Raw genomic sequence first — 18972 nt, 5'->3', positions numbered from 1 at the left:
TAAGAAACACCATGAGCAGATATTTCCACACAAATATGTCACAATACAAACATCCGGCAAGAATACTTTTCATTCATTTCAGTCAACCACTAAAATATTACAAGCCTTAGCCCATCAAAATGGGGAAGTCAAGATGACAACATACATTGGGTAGAAACATGATCAAGAGATAAAAGATCCGACTTTAAAGAAATGCCTCCACCTCTCCCACCGCATATTCTACAACCTTTCTCCCACCAAAATAACCACCCAAAATGAAGAGTACAGAAAGTTGTTAAAAAGAACTCCTAATATGTTAGTAATCGCCATTGCCAACACCTACTGACACTGCACTACCTTTACTGATGTGGAAATGATGCTACATACACACCCACATCTCCCTTTGGTGATTAGCATTGTAAACCGTACAAAATGATATTGTGGCTTGAAACACTAGAAAGGTAAGAGTAAATTAAAGACCATAAACTTGAAAAGAAGACAAAAAAGGGAGAAAAATCACCCTAGGTGTATGTCTGCACCTAATACCTAATAAGACAGTATATAATGCTATCAGGTTGAAAATCAATCCCATGCACTGGTTACCCCAGGACCATATCCTCCACCATACCCACCAGAAGTGCCATATCCACTACTGTTGTTTCCTGCACTGTAGTAATCAGAACCACCCCTACTAAAAGAACCCTCTCTTCGAAAGTCACGGCCACCAAAACGGCCTCCTCCTGATCGACGGTTCCTTCCCCCACCAAAGGAAGAGCGAGCAGCAAACCGTGAGAGCCAATCAGGTACTTCTTGATTTGCTTCTTGCATCAGATCTGCTAAGGCCCTTGCCAGGGATGCATTGTTGTCATTAAAGAACGCAGTTGCAAGGCCTTTCTTTCCTGCCCGCCCTGTCCTTCCAATTCGGTGTACATAATCATCAATATCATTAGGAAGGTCAAAGTTAACCACATGGGCAACATGAGGAATATCAAGACCACGTGCAGCCACATCAGTTGCAACCAATATGGGGGTGTTGCCACTTTTAAATGACCTTAATGCCAATTCTCTTTCCTGCACGCATTGTAAAAAAGATAAGCCTATATACACTCTACTGCACATCCACACCAACATTATACTACCACATCAACATTTTGTTAAATATTAGATGTCAAGTTAATAGACGACCAAAAATTGCACAATAAAGTAATAGGGGAACCAAATTAGTGAAAAAATAAGGGGGGAGGGGGGGGGGGGGGTTTGGCAAATTTGACAAATGACGATAGTAAGGAGGCCAAAAATGCAATTAAGCCTAAATATTACAATACAAAATAAATAATTTATACTAGACAAACACTCTGCTATTTGAATCACATAGAGGCCCAAGGCCACACCGCTCCACTACAGTATAGTGTGCTATTGACTACTACGATTACACTCCCTTATTCCAGGTATTTGAGAACTTGGACTCTCCTCAAACAACCTTTTTCAATCCAACTGTCCTAACTGACTCCCTCTTCTCCCCTTTTATTTCTATACATGTAAGTCATAGGAAAGTCAGATGTCATCCCTACTTTCCACTAAGCATTCAACACTGCTTTCCCGGATCATCACACACTGTCACAGCAGAAAAAATGAGAATAGTTGGGGCCTATTCTGCATCTACATCCACATACAGATACAAAGGCAAATATAGTTGTACAACATACTAACCTGTTGTGTCCTGTCACCATGAATAGTAGTTGCTGGAAAATTATTACGGCACAACCAGTGCTCTAGAGCATCAGCTCCCTTCTTTGTCTCCACAAAAACTAAAGTCAAAGCTTGCTGCAGAGTACAACATCACCCATGAAATAGGCTTTAGATAATTTAGCAATAGTGTTTGCTTTCAGAGAGAAAGAACATAATCATACAATGAGAAAACACAACATCCATGCTATAAATTTACCACAAACAAACAAACAGATGCCAAGAGGTTTGAGATAACAGAATGCATGTAATCATGTATTGACCTAACTATGTTCAAGCAAGACAATTATAGTGTTGTTGATCAGCATAATCCAGAAAAACCCATCCAAATTAGGTCCAACTGTCTCAGAGACAATACTAATCATCAAGTTTACTTTGAAAGCCTTTTCAGTTTGCCAGAATACTGCTACAGGAGTCACAGATTATTAAAGGCAAAAAAAACTTGTAACCATAATCAATCAACTTAGGAATACCAAGCATCATTGAATTCATAGCATAACCCTCATTTCAATTGATCTGGAACATCCTCCCAAGACCAATGGATGTATGGATCAGCATTCATCAGCTTATTGAGGCCAAAATAACTTGAATAAGCCCTTGGAAATGTGTATTTCATTACATTTAATTGCTAAAAACAAATATATTTATTGAGTTTATACAAGTAAAATACACTTTCAGTGAACTGTGAGAATACCTTTCCTTGTACACCATTTGCCTTCTGTGCATGAAGAAGATCCATGAGGTGACTTCTCTTGTCAGACTCTTGAACATACTCAACTCTTTGGACAATTAAATCAGTACTTGAGCCCACTCTTCCAACAGCCAGAAAAATATAATTTGAAAGGAAATCGGAGGCAAGTCTCTGCATATTAAGTAAAACACAACAAAATTAAAGGATGAAATGAGTAAGCTATATATCCAACAAAAAATATTTTAGACCTCTCAAGCCACTTATCATCCCAATTCAAATTAGGAATGCCCATCATTTAATTATAGTAGTGTGTTAATCCTTCTAAGAAGGAAGGTGGAAGGAGCGATTCCCTGAATGCAAATAAGTTATGCACAAAAACATGGACCTCAGATTAATTACAGGTTACAAGTAACAACGTAAGGTGAGGCACATCCTCCCAATCCCAAAATAGAGAGAATATGAAACCTGTATCTCTTTTGGAAATGTGGCACTGAACAGCATAGTCTGTCTGGCAGCTGCTGGAGGCATGTCCATTTGTTCTACAATCTTCCTTATTTGTGGCTCAAAACCCATATCCAGCATTCTATCTGCCTCGTCTAAGGCCAAATACCTAATCATTTGCAATGAAACTCTAGCTCTCTCCAGTAAATCTACCAGTCTTCCCGGAGTTGCAACAAGGATATCCACCCCTCTCTCAAGTTCCCGGAGCTGGAAAATTAGTTAGGATCAATAGAAAGAAACATTAAAAAGTAAACAAAAGCAACAAGAGGATAGAAGACCTGTTGGTTTATCGGAGCTCCACCATAAGCAACAACGACCCTAACCCCAGTCTGGTAAGAAAATTTCCTAGCCTCTTCATGTATCTGCATGGATAGCTCCCTAGTAGGTGAGAGAACAAGGGCAAGTGGGTAGACTGTGCGGACACCGCGAGGAGGCGGCCTCTGGAGGACTTGGGCTTGGCCTCTCATAATCCCACTGATGATTGGGAAACAGAATGCGGCAGTCTTTCCAGAACCAGTCTGCGCACAAGCCATCAAATCCCGCCCCGCAAGGGATATCGGTATGGCATGCCGCTGAACCGGCGTTGGCTTCACATATTTGCAGCGTCTAATGTTCTGATTAAGCGCGTTGCCTAAGTCAATCTCCGCAAAAGTATTCACAGCCGGGGGCACGTTTTCACCGCTCGTCTCCACCGGAATGTCCTCATACGCATCAAAGTTAATTCCCGTGCTCTCCTGCTGCTCCTCGCCTCCCAACTCCTCTTCTGCTGCTGCATCCTCCTGACCTCCGAAGGGATTCACTTCGCGCCGATCCCAACCACCACTTCTGTTCCCCCATCCGTTTCTGGGTGGCAGAGCACCCCACCGTGATCCCACATTATTATTATTATTGGATGGAGGTGCTGGAGCAAGGGATTCTGATGGTCCACGGTTCCTCAGATGCGGAGGCACATAAACCGGCCGCGAAGGAGCTGTGGAGTTAGAGGTTCCCGCATTTTCAGACGCCGAATTGGCAGCCAAATCAGCCCATGAAGTTCGCATGCTTCCAAGCGATCACCCTACAATTCAAACAATCAATCAATTGAATTCCAAGCATGGCCATGGATAAAAAGAACAAGATAGAGAGACAAGGGAACCTGTATGCAGTGTGTATTGGGAGGAGAGGAAGACTAAAACCCTGACTGAAATGGAGACGACGATTATTGACGAAGATCGAGAAACCCTAAACGCCACCCACACAACAAACACGCCTTCAAACTTGGATGGGATGATGGATACAAAAATATCTTTTCTGCCTTAGGATGCGCTCCTCTCTCTCTCTCTCTCTCTCTCTATATATATATATATATATATATATATCTTTTTTTTTCTTCTTTTTTAATAAAAGGCTCTTTCCGTTTCTGCTGCCAATTTAAGACGCGTTGTCCTGCCTGTTGCGGCTGCCGTAAATCTCAACTCCTGTCCTGAATATTAACCTAAATTCATTATTGCCTAAACTCTCGTTAACCCGCAACTTTCCTCCTCTCTTCCTAGTTCCTTCCCTAATCTCCTTTCATTTTTACTAATTCAAACTCCTAATCTACATTGTAAAGTTTCTTACTTTTAATAGTGAATTCACTGATTATAAATAAGTATCATTCTGCAACTCTATACTTTTTAATATTTATTTGTTTAAAAAATAATTCATTTGTATTTTAATTTAGAAACAGTAAATATGCAAAAAAAAATCAACAATTTTTTTATCGCAATAATATTTTCATCACAAAAAATTGTGTATGAAAACTTGTTGGCTAAATTATTTTTTGTCTTTCCATTTTATTCATTTAATTTGGTCCCTTAATTAATAAAATGTTCAATTTGGTATATTAGAGTTAAACCTTTTAAAATTTACTTACCATGTAGGCAATTCAATTATGAAACTATACTTAGACAAATACTAATCAAGCAACTAAATTTGGCATCACGTATAGGCATGTATTGAGGAACAAAAGCCTCCCGATCCACAATTAATCAAAATTATCGCGAGTAGTTTGACTCACAGAACCATTGAATTCTAACATTAATAACATTGTAGAGTTTTCCTTAGCACAGTATTGAGTTTCGCAGAGAAACACAACAATGCACACGACATTCATTGTTTTCAGTTACATCTGTAATTGAAATTCTCATCGGATTTACAACAAGCACAGTCATATATTGGCAGAAAGAGCGGCTCAACTTTCTGGGAAGAAGAGCCCCCAGGAACACTAAAATGAAATCCGACAGGGCAGGTAATAAAAGAAGATTGCTCATAAGTCGGGAATAGAAGTGTAATGACTAATTATCAGGATGCTGCTATTCAGAATATGCATCGTTGCTCAATATCGTATCATATATACATGACACTCAGTTGGGAATGAGAGGTTTTCTGATTACAGGGCTAAAGAATGTTCATCAACAAGTTACACAGGGAAAAAGGCAGATGCACACTGCTAAGCATGATAATGACTTCTGTTTGCTTTTTGATTCATCCTATTCATTATTCGGGAAGCATCATTAAGTCTATCTGCTCTCTCATAAATGCTAGCAACAACAAGATGCAACTCTTTCTTGTTGATATTAGGATTGGAATCCAGCTTCTCAAACAATGACTCTACCATCACGAAATCTTTTCTTGCACCATATAGACTCAGCATCTGGAAATGAACTTCATCTGGAAAAACACACCCTTCTTCATGCATCTGTCTATATAAAGCATCTGCTTTATCAAATTCACGCAACTTTCCAAAAGCATTCAACACAAGAGCAATAACATCAGAATCAGGAAAATATCCCACCACTCTCATCTTCTCAAACACTTCAACTACATTGCCATACTTTTTGTTCTTAGAGAAAAGATTAATCATGCAACCAAACACAGATATATCTTTGACCTCTCGAGCATCAAAAGCCTGCCGGAAAACCCAGGTAGCCTCTTCAATTCTACCAGCTCTGGCAAGAATTCCGATCGCAGTGTCCCTGGGAATGTTATCTGGTCGCTTGAGCTCATGAAGTAGACGCTTTGCATGAGCAACTAAACCTGCCCTCTCGTAGGCTACAATCATTGTCTGGTAAAGAACCTCATCAATTCGAACTCCTGAACTCCTTAATTTCTGAAACAAGATGGCAGCGCGGTCCAGTTTCCCTGCCTTCTCCCATATAGAAATTATGGTGGAATAGGTGATGGCATTGGGTTCAATACCCCTTTTCTTCATTTCTTGAATGAGATTGGTAGCCTTCTCGTGCTCAAGAGTCTTGCCATAAATATTAATCATAGTGTTGTAGGTGACGACATTCTGTTGTACATCCTTACTTTGCATCAAACGGAACAGATGGATGGCTTCCCCAAATAGGTCAGCCTCTCCATAAACCCTCAAGAGCGTATTATAGCTAACGACGTTGGGTTGAATCCCCATTTTCCTCATACTCCAGAAGAGGCGGTCGGCTTCCTTGGGCATGTGAAGCTGGCCATAAACATCAATCATGATGTTACAAGTGGTGAGATCAAGAGGGCATTTGGCTTCATTCATTTCGAAGAATAAAGAAAGTGCTTCAACAAACTTTTGGTTGTCAACGTAGATGGCAAGAAGGGTGGAATAGCTGACGGTGTCGGGTTGAACGGCATTGTCTCTCATCTCTTGAAGAAGAAGGCGAGCCTCGCGGAAGAGCTTGGCTTTTCCAAAGACATTGATCATGGAGTTATAAGCAATGAGGTCGGGGGAAATAGTGGAGGCTTTCAATCTGGAGAAGATGGAAATGGCCTTGGAATAATCGGACAACTTGCGGGCAAGGTCAATCAAGTTACTGTAGAGGACAAGGTCGCCGGAGACATTGTCTTGCTCCATCTGCTGGAGCCAAAAGAGGGAAGAATCAAACAAGCCGTGTTTGCCGAAAGAAGTGATGAGGGTGGAGTAAGTGTACCTATCTGGGGAGAGGCCCTTTTGGCGCATTTCATCGAACAGGCCGTGTGCGAGGTGCCACTGCTTGGCCCGAAGGACGTTGCGGAGAAGGACGTTGTAGGCGAAGAGGGAGGGAGAATAGAGGGCCTTGTCGTTGATCCAATCGAGAAGGGCAAGAGCACGTTGCCAATCGGGCTCGCGGGACAGCAGGGAAACCATGAAGCGCATGGATAACTGCCTCCCGTTGTAGGGAGACATAACCGCATACAGTTCATCCTCGTTCTGGGTCTGTCCAATTGCCGCTAATAGCTCTTCCATGTCAACGCTGCGGTCCCAGTACTGCTGCCTTCTACTACGTTGCCTACTGGTGTTGGAAGAGGATGTTCGGGTCCACACATCTTTAGCCATAGCTGTGGCTGCTACGGATATAGCGGGGCTTAAATGGCTTATGCCATTGCCAACGCTCCTTTTCGTTTTGGGATAAGAAGAAAGCCATCCCACAAGGATTGAACTTGAAACCACCGTGCACATCTTCAGTTATGCTTATGGATTATCTATCTCTTCATACTTGTTACTACTGCTCATTCCTCAGCAACATGGGCTTCATTCGTTGCGGAAGGCCCCCGGTTTTGGCCCAAAATCCCACTCTCAACCTCAAGAGTTTTAAAGTATTTTAATTTATAATATAAATTACATTTATTTTATCTCTTTAATTCATCTTCTAAGAAAACTTGTTTAATTCATTTTATTTTGTTTTATAAATATTAATAAAGCAATACCTAAATAAATATGTACCCGCGAGTTCATTGGACCATCCCAATGAATCAAGTCATTGGTCGAGTTCAATAGATTATAGACTTTATACTTCAGATTCTTCGTGTACTCAAGCTTGAGGGACTGTGCCCTCTAGTCTCTATTGGGTCGAACCCGAAGGACTTACTCTACTCACTAAGTAATGGGTCAATCCTCTTAATCATATATATTATGAACGTCTGATTCTATAACCTTTGACATCTAATCATGCATCTTTTATTCTATCTTAATTATATCTTACTTGAATTATATCTTAATTTCGTGATTTATGGAGATAAGATATAATTAAATATCTTACCATATTTATTTAGAAAATTCTATATAACCCACGTCTCACCTAATAATTAGAGCAAAATACACTTTTATACTCTAAAGTAGGATGTCTTTAACCTACTAGAAGAACCCTATTTAGAAACAAAAGCCTGTAGTCATTTTTTAATTATCTTGAAGAATATCTTATCTGAAATTAGCTTTTTGTTTAGAAAGTATATTTTAAAAGAAAATATACAATTATAATCATTAATTAAAAATTAATGATTTAATTATAATCAAATTCATGAGGTTATTAAAATTATAATGTTAACTTTTTTAATTAAATCCATTTTGCTACGAAAGAAAATATTGTGAATGAAATATAATATACACCTTGACAAATGCTAATGGCCATTCCGTGGTTACACTTGGAATGTCACTCTTGAAATTGAGGCAACATCTTTCACTTTCAGGTTGTGTAGCAGAAGAAGCAGCCTATTGGTATGTCATTGCCCTTTGCTTCAGATGTTCTAAATTAGCTCAAGTCGTCAAATTGTGGTAAAGCTTGCTGCAAATTACTTCATACTTCAACAAATCCTTTAGTCTAGATGCATTTGAAAAGATTAAAAACAAATAATATTCCTTATTTATTGTGCCTTGTGTCAGGATCAAAAAGTGAATAGCATATGTTTTTTTGACAGCAGTGAATACCATATTTTAGTGCACCTAATTATTTTAGTGCAAAGGACACATATTCATACAGGTTTTGAGCGTTGATTTCATTACTTTCTTTCCAATCAGAAGCTACTGCGGTTAAAACTAATTCATATATTGGTAAAACTTTTGAGAGTTTATAAGTTATTTTGAGTAGTTTATAATCTACTTTGATTTAAATAAGCTATATATTAAAATAAATTTATATACTAAAATAAACTTTTGATTAAAATAACTTATAAACTATAATCAAAATCTTATAAACTCATCAAAATATGAATTAGTTTTAACCAATATGAATTAGCTACTTTTGAGGAGTTTATGAATTTTTTAACTTTTAACTTATAATTTATAAACTTTTAAATAGCTTATAAGTTATAAGTTTTCAGTTAATTTTTTCTAATATATCCTTAATTACAAATATCATGTAATTTAATTCCTTTATAATTAAAGATCACGCTATATTTTTGAAAGATTTCATGGAATTTATGATTAAATAGTACTATGTAATATGAATAGATAATCTTAATATAATGGTCATAATTGAATATTTTCTTTTTTACAATAATTAAGAATTCTTACATGTTTTTTTTTTATTAAGTCAACTGTTCAATTATAATAGTTTTAAAAAAACTTTTGAATTATAATTATATACTAATTTCATTGTTTGTATATTTGTTAAATTTAAACAACTACAAGTATATAATAACGAAAATTTTATAATATCTCTCGATCTCCGCATCTGTACTTGTATATATAATATACGCATACACAATATTCACACGTTGGTTCAAAAGGACCCTTTCTTAATTAAGGTGTAGGGAGAGTGGGTTTAAAGAGAAAGAAATGAATTTATGCATTCGGAATTTTTATCTTTTGGGGTACATTTGCACAATTTTAACCCCAAGGAAATGGCAGGTGGTAAGATTCCTGGGGGTTTCATCCGGGTCTTTCTCCCTTCTGCGAAAACCGAAACCAAGCTCAAGTATTCATATTATCTTCGGAGAATATATCATCTTTACAAGGAATCCAAGTATGCATTTCATTGGATCCGTACGTAGTTTCGGGTACTATCTAGTTTGCTAGATAGGCCTTGTTAAAGAACGAAATTTCGTTTTGTGATTTGAGAGAGATCTAGTGTAAGCTAGAGGCAACGTTAAAAATTTCTTAGCTCGTCCCACGTAAGCTCGTTTAGTCAAATTGTCGTAATCGTTGTCTTCAATTGCATCCAAGATCTTACGATACAATATTAATGATGACCAAACCTGCAGACATACAAAGAAGGAAAGTGTTAACCTCTGCAAGTCACCAGCATAGCATGACATGATCCATATATATCCTGATCGATACGATCTTTGCTATTTTCTGGGACTTAAATTTCTATTATTTATTTATATAGTTCTGCATGTTTTCAGTAAATTTTTAAAAATATAATAAATATGTCCTTACCGGCCAACGGCTGGCCTTTTGGAGCTGAGAAACTCCTTCTTCTGCCCGGTTGAAGTAGAATCTTGCCCTTGTGATCTGATATTTCATAAACTTTCTCCATCTTTCACTGACGTTTCTTGAAAAAACATCCTTGTCACATAATCCAAACTGGGCTAGTTCGTCTTGGGGAAGGTACACTCTACCTCTTAATGCACTAATTAATTAAATAATTAAAAGAGTCTGGTCATATATATGTATATAGTAAGCAGAATTAATATATATAGTGAAGAAAAAGAACTTACTCCTCCCCCACATCTCTAAGAATGTTTGTGAGTTGATTTCCTACACCCAGATATAGTGCAGCATCATATACACTTTGAACTGGGATGACAGACTCCTGGGCAATGCCCATTATTGGAACAGTCATTAAGCCCACAGTTCCCGCCACATAGTAGCAGTAAAGATATAACTCTTGGAAATTGTTGTATCGGGCTTTCCTTGTATCCATTCTCATGCCTTGTATCATGTCCTTGAAAGGCTGTGATTAATGAAATACAAGAGTAAGTACTTCATTAATTAAGCGATCCAGATAAATAAATAATTCTGGTAATTAATTAATGACCTTAATATCCAAGGGAAACTTGGAGACTGTATCAGTAAGAGCGGCATCAAGCATATCATAGGGTTGTCCATTGAAAATGTCGTGCAATCTATCTTCCCACCTATCAAGAACAGAAGAGCTCATATACCCAGCGTTAGGACCATCAACAAGTTCATCCGTCCTCCTGCACCAAACTGAAGAGAAGCTAGCGTTTCAATAAAGGTTTCACTATAAATACAAAGCTACCATCATGCATCTTTTTTGCAATTATAGTGTCATTTACCATAAATTGCCCATATAGCTTTCTGTCTTTCTTCCGTCATAAGCAAGGTTCCTGTTTAGAATGGGAAGAAAAGTTCTGTCAGTCAGATAACACAAATTAAGAAAAGAGTGGATTTGATTTGTACCTACCTAGATAAAAGGTCTTGGCATATTCGGCGCAAATATTTCTGCACATTTCATAGGCATCATAAAGAAAAGTGGGCTCGAACAGTGGCCTAGGCTTGCTACAATGATTTATGATCTGAGACTGCCTGTGAACAACCTCTTGTACAGCAAGAGGAACTCCTTGTTTTGACAATTGGGGAATTCCTCTTTGCTTGGGAGCCACGTTTACTTCCGACCTAATTATAACACCAAATCTTGTACGACCACAACATGGTTTCCTATTGCTCCCATTGATCATGGAACAAGGCTTTGCTATCAGCGAACAAAATGATAAACTCATCATCCCACTATTTCTATTCTCAAGGCTTAGCTTAACTGGGATATATGTTGCTGCTAACTCAATTAATGTGGCTGGAGGAGCCTATCAACTATATAATTAGATATGGTTGTTGTATAATAGGGTGTAAACACCAACAACCATTTCAATGGCAATTTGGGGTAGTATAGAATATTCTTATGTAAGATTGATGCTTTAAATTGCATTTCATTTTTTACTACTAACGAATGAAACAATGGAAATCACCTAGTTAATGCAATAAACAAAGTTCTGGAATATTGATAATTTATATTTAATTAGTTTGGTTTGAGCAAGAACGGGGCTTACAAAGATGCTGCTTTTGTCTTGTAAATTTTCTCTTACAATTGTGTCTTCTAGTTCAGTTCCTTGTAACGAATCTTAGTCACTGGTGATGCCTTCTCGAACTCATATACCCCTTTCCTTGGCCTGTCCATTTTTAATTTCTTTTGTTACAATCAATCCTTCGCTTATTTGTCCTTTATTGGCTGAACTTTAGAATCTGCCGTTTTGTATGGCCCTACCCCTGGCCCTCAATGTACAACTACCCAGGTGGTATATATTACAATTACATATATAGTCTCCCGGCCTTGTATCGGTTGGACATATTTATATATACTATTAATGAATATTACATAGAATATGGTATTAACTAGTTTCTTATCGTAATATGAAAAGTTCGCTTTATTATATTAATATTGTTTGATGTACAAACTTATTTTTATATTATATACTATAAATTTTTTTATTCACGATACTCGATTACGATTTTAGTACAAAGACACTAGGGAGATGTTCACTAGACGAACAATTTTTATTTTTCTATGAATTTTAGAGTAGAAAACTATAATTTTTATGTTTGACATGCAATTAATAAAAGAAGATTATCAGAAAATTATGATTCCTAATTAATTTTAACTCACTTTTCCATAAAAGCATTTTCAAGGAAGGGATTAGGAGTACAACTTTTCCGAATGGAGGGAAAATTTTATTTTACATGAAACTTTAATTCTAAAAAAAATATATTAAAACTAATAAAATCTATTTTACATATTCCCATGAATCATAATTTCTAGATTTTTAAAAAATTAATGTTTTCAGAGCATGAAAAGCTTTTCCTCCACCGAACGCTCCGTTAGGCATTAACTAGCAAAAATTAAGAAATGACCTGCATCTTTCAATTTTGTTTTATTGTTTACTAGTTAAGCCATTATTTTATAATTTACTTTAGCATTTACGTGCTTTTCCAACTATTATATTCGTTTGGTTTTCTAAATGTAATATTACTATGAATTTCATCATTAGCTTAAATATTTACTGGCTCTTTGAAAAAACTGAAAACTAATCAAACCCAGATCGATTTTAATTAATTGGATTAGAAGGGAGTGAATCAAATTAAAAATAAAAAAAAGAATTGAATAGAAGATTAAGTGTCAAAACCAAAGAGATTGAATCGATAATTTTTTACCTCAGAATCATTCAATTCAAATTGTGAAAGTCCGTAGTATTAATTTCTATTTTTTTTATATTTTATTCTTTCTTACTCATAAAATATTTATTAGATTTACATTTACTCATTTTTGAATAAGTAGGATTTTATTGTTTTTTTTATATTTTATGTTATAATGTTTATTTTAACCATTATACTTTTTGTATAATTTATTCTACCATTTTAACATTTTACTTCAAAATATTGATAATGGGTTAATATGACCATAGGCAATCATAGAATCCTAAAATTATTTTAATTTTTTTAAAAAAATATTTTAAAACAATTCTCTAAAAAAATTATTAAATTATAAATATTTTAAGATAATTTTTTGAAAATCTATCTTAAAATTCTAAATTTGTTTTAATTTTTTTAAACCTCTTGTAATTATTTTCATGAAAATCGTTTTAGAAAATATAGTTTTTCTAAGACGATTTTTTATGAATTGTCATAAAGAATTTTGACTTTTCATGTCCGTGGTTATAAACATACGAATCTTGAAGTACATACGAATCTTGAAGTACTATTTTTATATCCCCAGACCAAATTCATTCATATTTGGATTACTTGTTAATGATCGATCAAGTTTGATAGATTTACCTTCTGAAACAAGAAGTTCTGATCTTGAAAGTATAATATCAATCACTTCACGTTCATCCAATATATCCATTATAGTTAGTTCGTATCCCTCTTTTTCTTTTCGTATGATTTTTTTACCATACCGGCTGATTCAAAATCATTCTTAAATGTGTTGTAAAATGAATGTAGAAGATTGAAGAAGAAGGAGGAGAGAAACATAACGGGTTGAAGGATGTAGGATTGATGCTGGACATGATAATGATGGCGCACACTAACTTCGGCAAAGAGCGCACACTTAAAGAGTGGGAATATGTCATCAAAATGGCAGGATTTAGCTCATACACTGTCAAACCAATTATATTCATGCTGTGCAGTCCGTCATTATGGCTTCTACTAAAATATCCACCAAAAATTACCCTTGCAAGTTTGCCACTAAAATGCATTAAATAATTTTTGCTCAAAAATAAAACATATTGTGTGATCCATCTTGCTCGTGTAAAACAGTGTAAGTTAATTTGTTGTAACAAAATGAAAGCATTTCATTTCTGTATCTTTAATTCATACTGTATTTAATTTCTTTCTTCTCTGCACGCACCACCGCAGCATTGATTTTACGGGCAAAGCTATAAGCATCTGAGTTAATTCTATATAAAGCAAAGATTAGCTAGGGATCGAGTTATCAATGATTTGCATAATCACCTATTGTATGAAACTCGGATTAATTTAATGTCGAATATATTATAGAGTATTTATTGGCATATGTAATTACTCTTGTTATTAGATTATTATGAGTATTTATAAGTATATATGTAGATTATATTTCCAGACTTAAAATAAAATATATTGTTAGAGAAAACATGCTTGCAGAGCTAATAATAAATCAAACACTTCACTTTTGGAGTTATCAAAATGTTGTAACTCTATGCATGGTTTGGTTAAGTTTTGATGTTTTTCATCATCGGAAGTGCAAAAACATATTATTATGATATATGTATAAAATAACATCATTTTTAGAATCATGCTTCTTATAATATTTTCATATGCGCTTGGACCATTTTTTTGAAATAACGTATTTATCTTAATTTAGTTATATGATGCATTTTTCTTATCCACCATATTCTTTATGTGAGTATAAACTTCTTAACATGTACGATATATGTCTTATTGGATTATTTTTTTCATTGTTAAGAATTTGTATTCTATGTTCTATTGGTTGGTGTATACCTTAACCGTAATTGGTATTCTAATATAATTTTTTTAAAAAATTCATATATGTAATTAACTAATATTATCTAAATGGAAGAATGTTAGATTATTTAAATAATTAATCTATTTTGTAGATTGACATTAATCAGTTACTAGAATATTTTTTAATTATAAATATATTAATTATGTTCAATAATTGTGTTGTTTGTTTTTGCCAAAATGATTATGATCAATAATTAGTAATAGGCACTAAATCATTGATGGACATTATATTGGGCTTTATTTTAATAGTAACCTTGTAATGAGTTTGGTCATTTATTTATTGTATAGCCCGTTCAGAAATCCCTAGCTACATGCATGTTGCTTATGTCTTACGAGTTATAAAACTGATACCCCATTACACATTTTGATACACATGAAAAACACTATAGAAAGTGGGCTATTTAATCTCAATACAAGAACACAAGTCTCTCTTGTCAGTTGAAGCATTACGGACTCAAGGATGAATTCAAGAACACTTTCTTGATCTCTCTCTTCATGTATGATTATTAGTATGCTATAATATATTGCCTCTCTCTCTCTCTCTCTCTCTCTCTCTCTCTCTCTCTCTCTCTCTCTCTCTCTCTCTATATATATATATATATATATATATATATATATATATATATATATATATATATATATATATATTTCATAGAAGAATCAAGCAAACAATCACATTCCACACAAAATAATAATGAAAATTTGAAGTACCGGCCTTAGTTCGTAGTGGCAGCTTGCTAGTCTTTATCTGATCACAAACTCTTCAAAGTGGCAATTGAAGTCTTCGCACGACGGTAAATCTTCACAGAGCAACTAAACGGTATAGAGAGATTAAGAATGGTTGGGGGGTGGTTTCGCAGTGGGGTCATAAAAAAGAATGAGAGAACTAGAGAGAGAATAAAAGAAAGTGAGGGTGCGATCGATTGAGAATAAAGTCCAGACCTAGCATCGGCTAAGTGCAACTTTTCTATTATGCATTAAATTTAGCCTCAGTCAAGTTAATGATAAATTGCTAACATAAATAGGAACACAAAAACAAAATAGGATCACCATGAAAAGAATTCAGATTTAGGAAACGAATTTTAGTTTTCACTTAAAAGAAGGATATTGACATTACATTAAAAAAATAGTTAGATGAGAAAGTGAGTAATATATTAAGATCAAATTCAATTTTTTTTTATCAAAAAACTAAGAGAAACTTTCACAAAAGAGGAAAACTCATACTTCATTTTAATTCAACTCCCTTCAAAGCCATAAAGTGAGCTCCATTTATACGCTAAGTTTCCCTTTAAACATTCCACTTAGCAATTAATTCCCACTAGGAAATTAGCTCTAATTGAGCGATTTGTTAAGTGTCATTTTAGTTTAAATTAGTTGCATAGTTTGTTGCTAAGGTCTTAATTTTGCATTTTCTTTATTTGTTTTTAGCTTTTTGTTGAACCTGTTACACGTTGTGTGTTTCTCTTGTGGATGTGGAGTTGTTTTTACTTGATTTTGAGGTGCAAAAAGAGCTTTTTTTTTGGCATATATCAGACTTTAGGGACCTAATCGTGGCATTCGGAGGCAGTTTGAGTTGAAGAAGGAAGTTTTCTGAAGTTGGTAGAGATCTGCACAAGCGTGCCACTTTTGATTTATGTTGTTTTGGATTTGGCCGAAACTCGCACAGGCATATAAAAATCCGCACGTCCGTGCATTGCCCCAACGAGATTTAATTGCTTTTTTATTTTTTTTTAAGTGACTGGGTTAGATCATGTTTGGCCGGTTACTTAAAATAGGAACTTTATGTTCTATATTAGGTTCTGAACCTCGAGTATTGACAACTTAGCAAAAGCTTTGAATTTTCTTAACTTTTCTCGTCTTCAATTGATACTATATATTCTTCTTTTTATGTTTTCTTTGGGATTGTTCATAATTATGTGTGAGCAATTTCTTTTATTCTAGATTGGGACATATAAAACTGACAAACTATAAGTGAGACCTAAAGCAAAAACTATATGTTGAGCCTTTTTTAATAACATATGTGAACTTTTTTGCTAACATGAAGGCCTTTTTTGAATTATAAAAACTAAGAATAAATAATTTTTTTTGTGCACATAAAGCTTGATCTTCACCTGTTTTACCTCGAGACATAGCTCTTGACAATTGTTCATGTTAATGTATGTTATTTGAGGTTCTCTTTAATTCTTCCCTTTTAATTATTCTTTTATCAATTTATACATGTTGATGTTTGATCACCATTTGAATGATGTTAAATGCTAAGGGATAAAATGAGAGGTAAACTTTTGTGTTGGAACCATGAAAGGGGAGTTTAAGTTTTAATTCACGACAATAGAATTAGTCATAGGGAGTAAAATGAATTATAGTAAAGAACGTAAAGGGTTTAAATAAATGAATAGAATACCACGATAGTGGGGGCAAATTCAATTAGACTTATCTTCATTGCTTGAAAGAGAACAGATAATACCTTAGATTAATTAGTCATTAAAGAAAAATTAGGAAGAACCTTGAATTGTTAGATTAATTGAACAAAGAGTCTTGGAGTGAAATCCCATTTTCAAATTTGAATTTAATCTTAATCAAGTCTTCTTTATCTTTTATCTTTATGTTCTATCTAATTTTTTCATTTCTAATCAAATATTCTAAAAATCAAATTTTAATCTTTTTCCAAATTATTTAGTTTCTATTTTTATTGTGATAATTGTTAAGTCCAAAAGCGTTGTTCCTGTGAATTTGATATTTTATTTCTTGATGTCAATCATGCATTTGCAATTTTTCCCTATGATGATCCACTAGCCTTGATTTTTCATTAGGAAATGAATTCTTACTAAGTATTAAATTTCCACTAGAAATTAAATTCCACTAACTATTATAATGGCTTAGGAAGCCTAGAAAACATAAGAATCGACTTAAAACATATCAAAATTCATTTGAACTTATTACATGAAAATTAAGTGTCAAATTTTGTAGAAAAATAAAAAAAATAAGCATTAATTGATTATTCAACCTAAAATCTATTTAATCCATCCAAATGAACTCCAACTCATATATGTATCTTGAGTATAAAGCATCGAGTTCATTGTGTTCTTCACAATGTTGTCTTTAAGTTTCATGAATTTATTTTCAAATTATAGAAATGAGACAATTCTTTGATTAAGCTCTAATTTAACTAAAACTTCTTTAGCTTTCACTTTCATGATTAAACTATGAAAAACCTTTTTGTTTGTTTTTATCAATGAGTTTTCCATCCATTACAATTTATCTTTAAAGTTATTGGAGTTTGGCAGGTTCATGTTAAGGTTGATAGTATTATTTAAACATTAAAAATTGAAAAAAGAAATAAGATTCAAAAAGTTGTGTCCACTGTCACATAATGTTGGTTTGACTAATGTTTTTTTTTGGTAAATAGCCACTTTGGTCTTATAGTTTGCATTCAATGACAATTTTGTCCCCATACGATATGATTCTGGTTACGACTCGTTTGATGATAGGTGTAAGGTGTCACTTCCAGTAATGAAAGATAAGTTAAAGGAAGACACCATAAGGGTGATGGATAGCCCCTGATAAGTCCGAATGGGTTTAGACTGAAATCTAGAGAATACTCTCACAATACACAAATATTTTTCTGAAAATTCAAGTCCCCATTCCATTGTAATTTTCGTGTACATATAGGCAACCAACCTCTCATTATTCTAAATGCGCCATCAACTACAATTATGAACATTAACTACAATTATGAAGGCAACATTAGGACCTCTAGCATCATGATTCAATGATTTTCTATTCCTTCAATCCTGCCATAGAGCTCCTCATTATTTTGTCTCATCATCCTTTGCATCTATTCATTCATAGCATCAAGTAACAACCTCTAAGCTCCACCTAAATGAGGAGGGTCATCACCACCGGCTCATGCCATATTTTGAAAAGCAAATAGAAATTATCAAGGTTAATAGAAATGATCCTCACCACTTCACTCACGTGTTTACACTCGATCAAATGGTTGCACTCATGTTTTTGCACTCAATATGGCCATTAAAACAGATGTACTGCACTCTTGCCTTTTACTACTCTAGTATCCTTTTGAGTTTCTGGATAGAACTAAATTGGACACATCAAGAACAATCCAACAGCTCTTGATTTAAAATAGATGTATTGCACTCATGTTTTTTTTTATTTGAATTCTGCTGTGTTTGTAGAACTAGAACACTAAAACAAAAGCATTTTTTTGTATTGCACTTTTTTTTTTAATTCTGATTTGTGCTTGTAGAACTAGAAC

At 34.6% G+C, this 18972-nt stretch overlaps 3 protein-coding genes across 3 annotated transcripts; all 3 read right to left on the bottom strand.

Annotated features, from left to right (window-relative positions):
• Positions 1–38: 38 nt before the first annotated feature.
• LOC114395850 (DEAD-box ATP-dependent RNA helicase 52C-like) lies at positions 39–4256 on the bottom strand. Its single transcript, XM_028357716.1, has 6 exons — positions 4053–4256; positions 3196–3974; positions 2882–3124; positions 2420–2587; positions 1690–1803; positions 39–1050 (listed from the first exon to the last, which is right to left on the bottom strand). Exons 2-6 carry the CDS (start codon positions 3955–3957, stop codon positions 562–564), a joined length of 1776 nt encoding a protein of 591 aa, XP_028213517.1. The 5' UTR covers positions 3958–3974; positions 4053–4256; the 3' UTR covers positions 39–561.
• Positions 4257–5180: 924 nt separating this feature from the next.
• LOC114394413 (pentatricopeptide repeat-containing protein At5g39980, chloroplastic-like) lies at positions 5181–7452 on the bottom strand. Its single transcript, XM_028355984.1, has one exon. The coding sequence runs from the start codon at positions 7362–7364 to the stop codon at positions 5388–5390; it is 1977 nt and encodes a 658-aa protein (XP_028211785.1). The 5' UTR covers positions 7365–7452; the 3' UTR covers positions 5181–5387.
• Positions 7453–9397: 1945 nt separating this feature from the next.
• LOC114395785 (phytoene synthase 2, chloroplastic-like) lies at positions 9398–11603 on the bottom strand. Its single transcript, XM_028357629.1, has 6 exons — positions 11053–11603; positions 10925–10975; positions 10663–10835; positions 10343–10578; positions 10062–10254; positions 9398–9877 (listed from the first exon to the last, which is right to left on the bottom strand). Exons 1-6 carry the CDS (start codon positions 11369–11371, stop codon positions 9695–9697), a joined length of 1155 nt encoding a protein of 384 aa, XP_028213430.1. The 5' UTR covers positions 11372–11603; the 3' UTR covers positions 9398–9694.
• Between the last annotated feature and the right edge of the window lie 7369 nt (positions 11604–18972).

This window comes from Glycine soja, chromosome 18 (genome assembly GCF_004193775.1).
Source record: "Glycine soja cultivar W05 chromosome 18, ASM419377v2, whole genome shotgun sequence".
NCBI lineage: Eukaryota > Viridiplantae > Streptophyta > Magnoliopsida > Fabales > Fabaceae > Glycine > Glycine soja.
The sequence above is the reverse complement of the archived record's forward strand: the minus strand, read 5'-3'. Positions and strand labels throughout refer to the sequence as shown.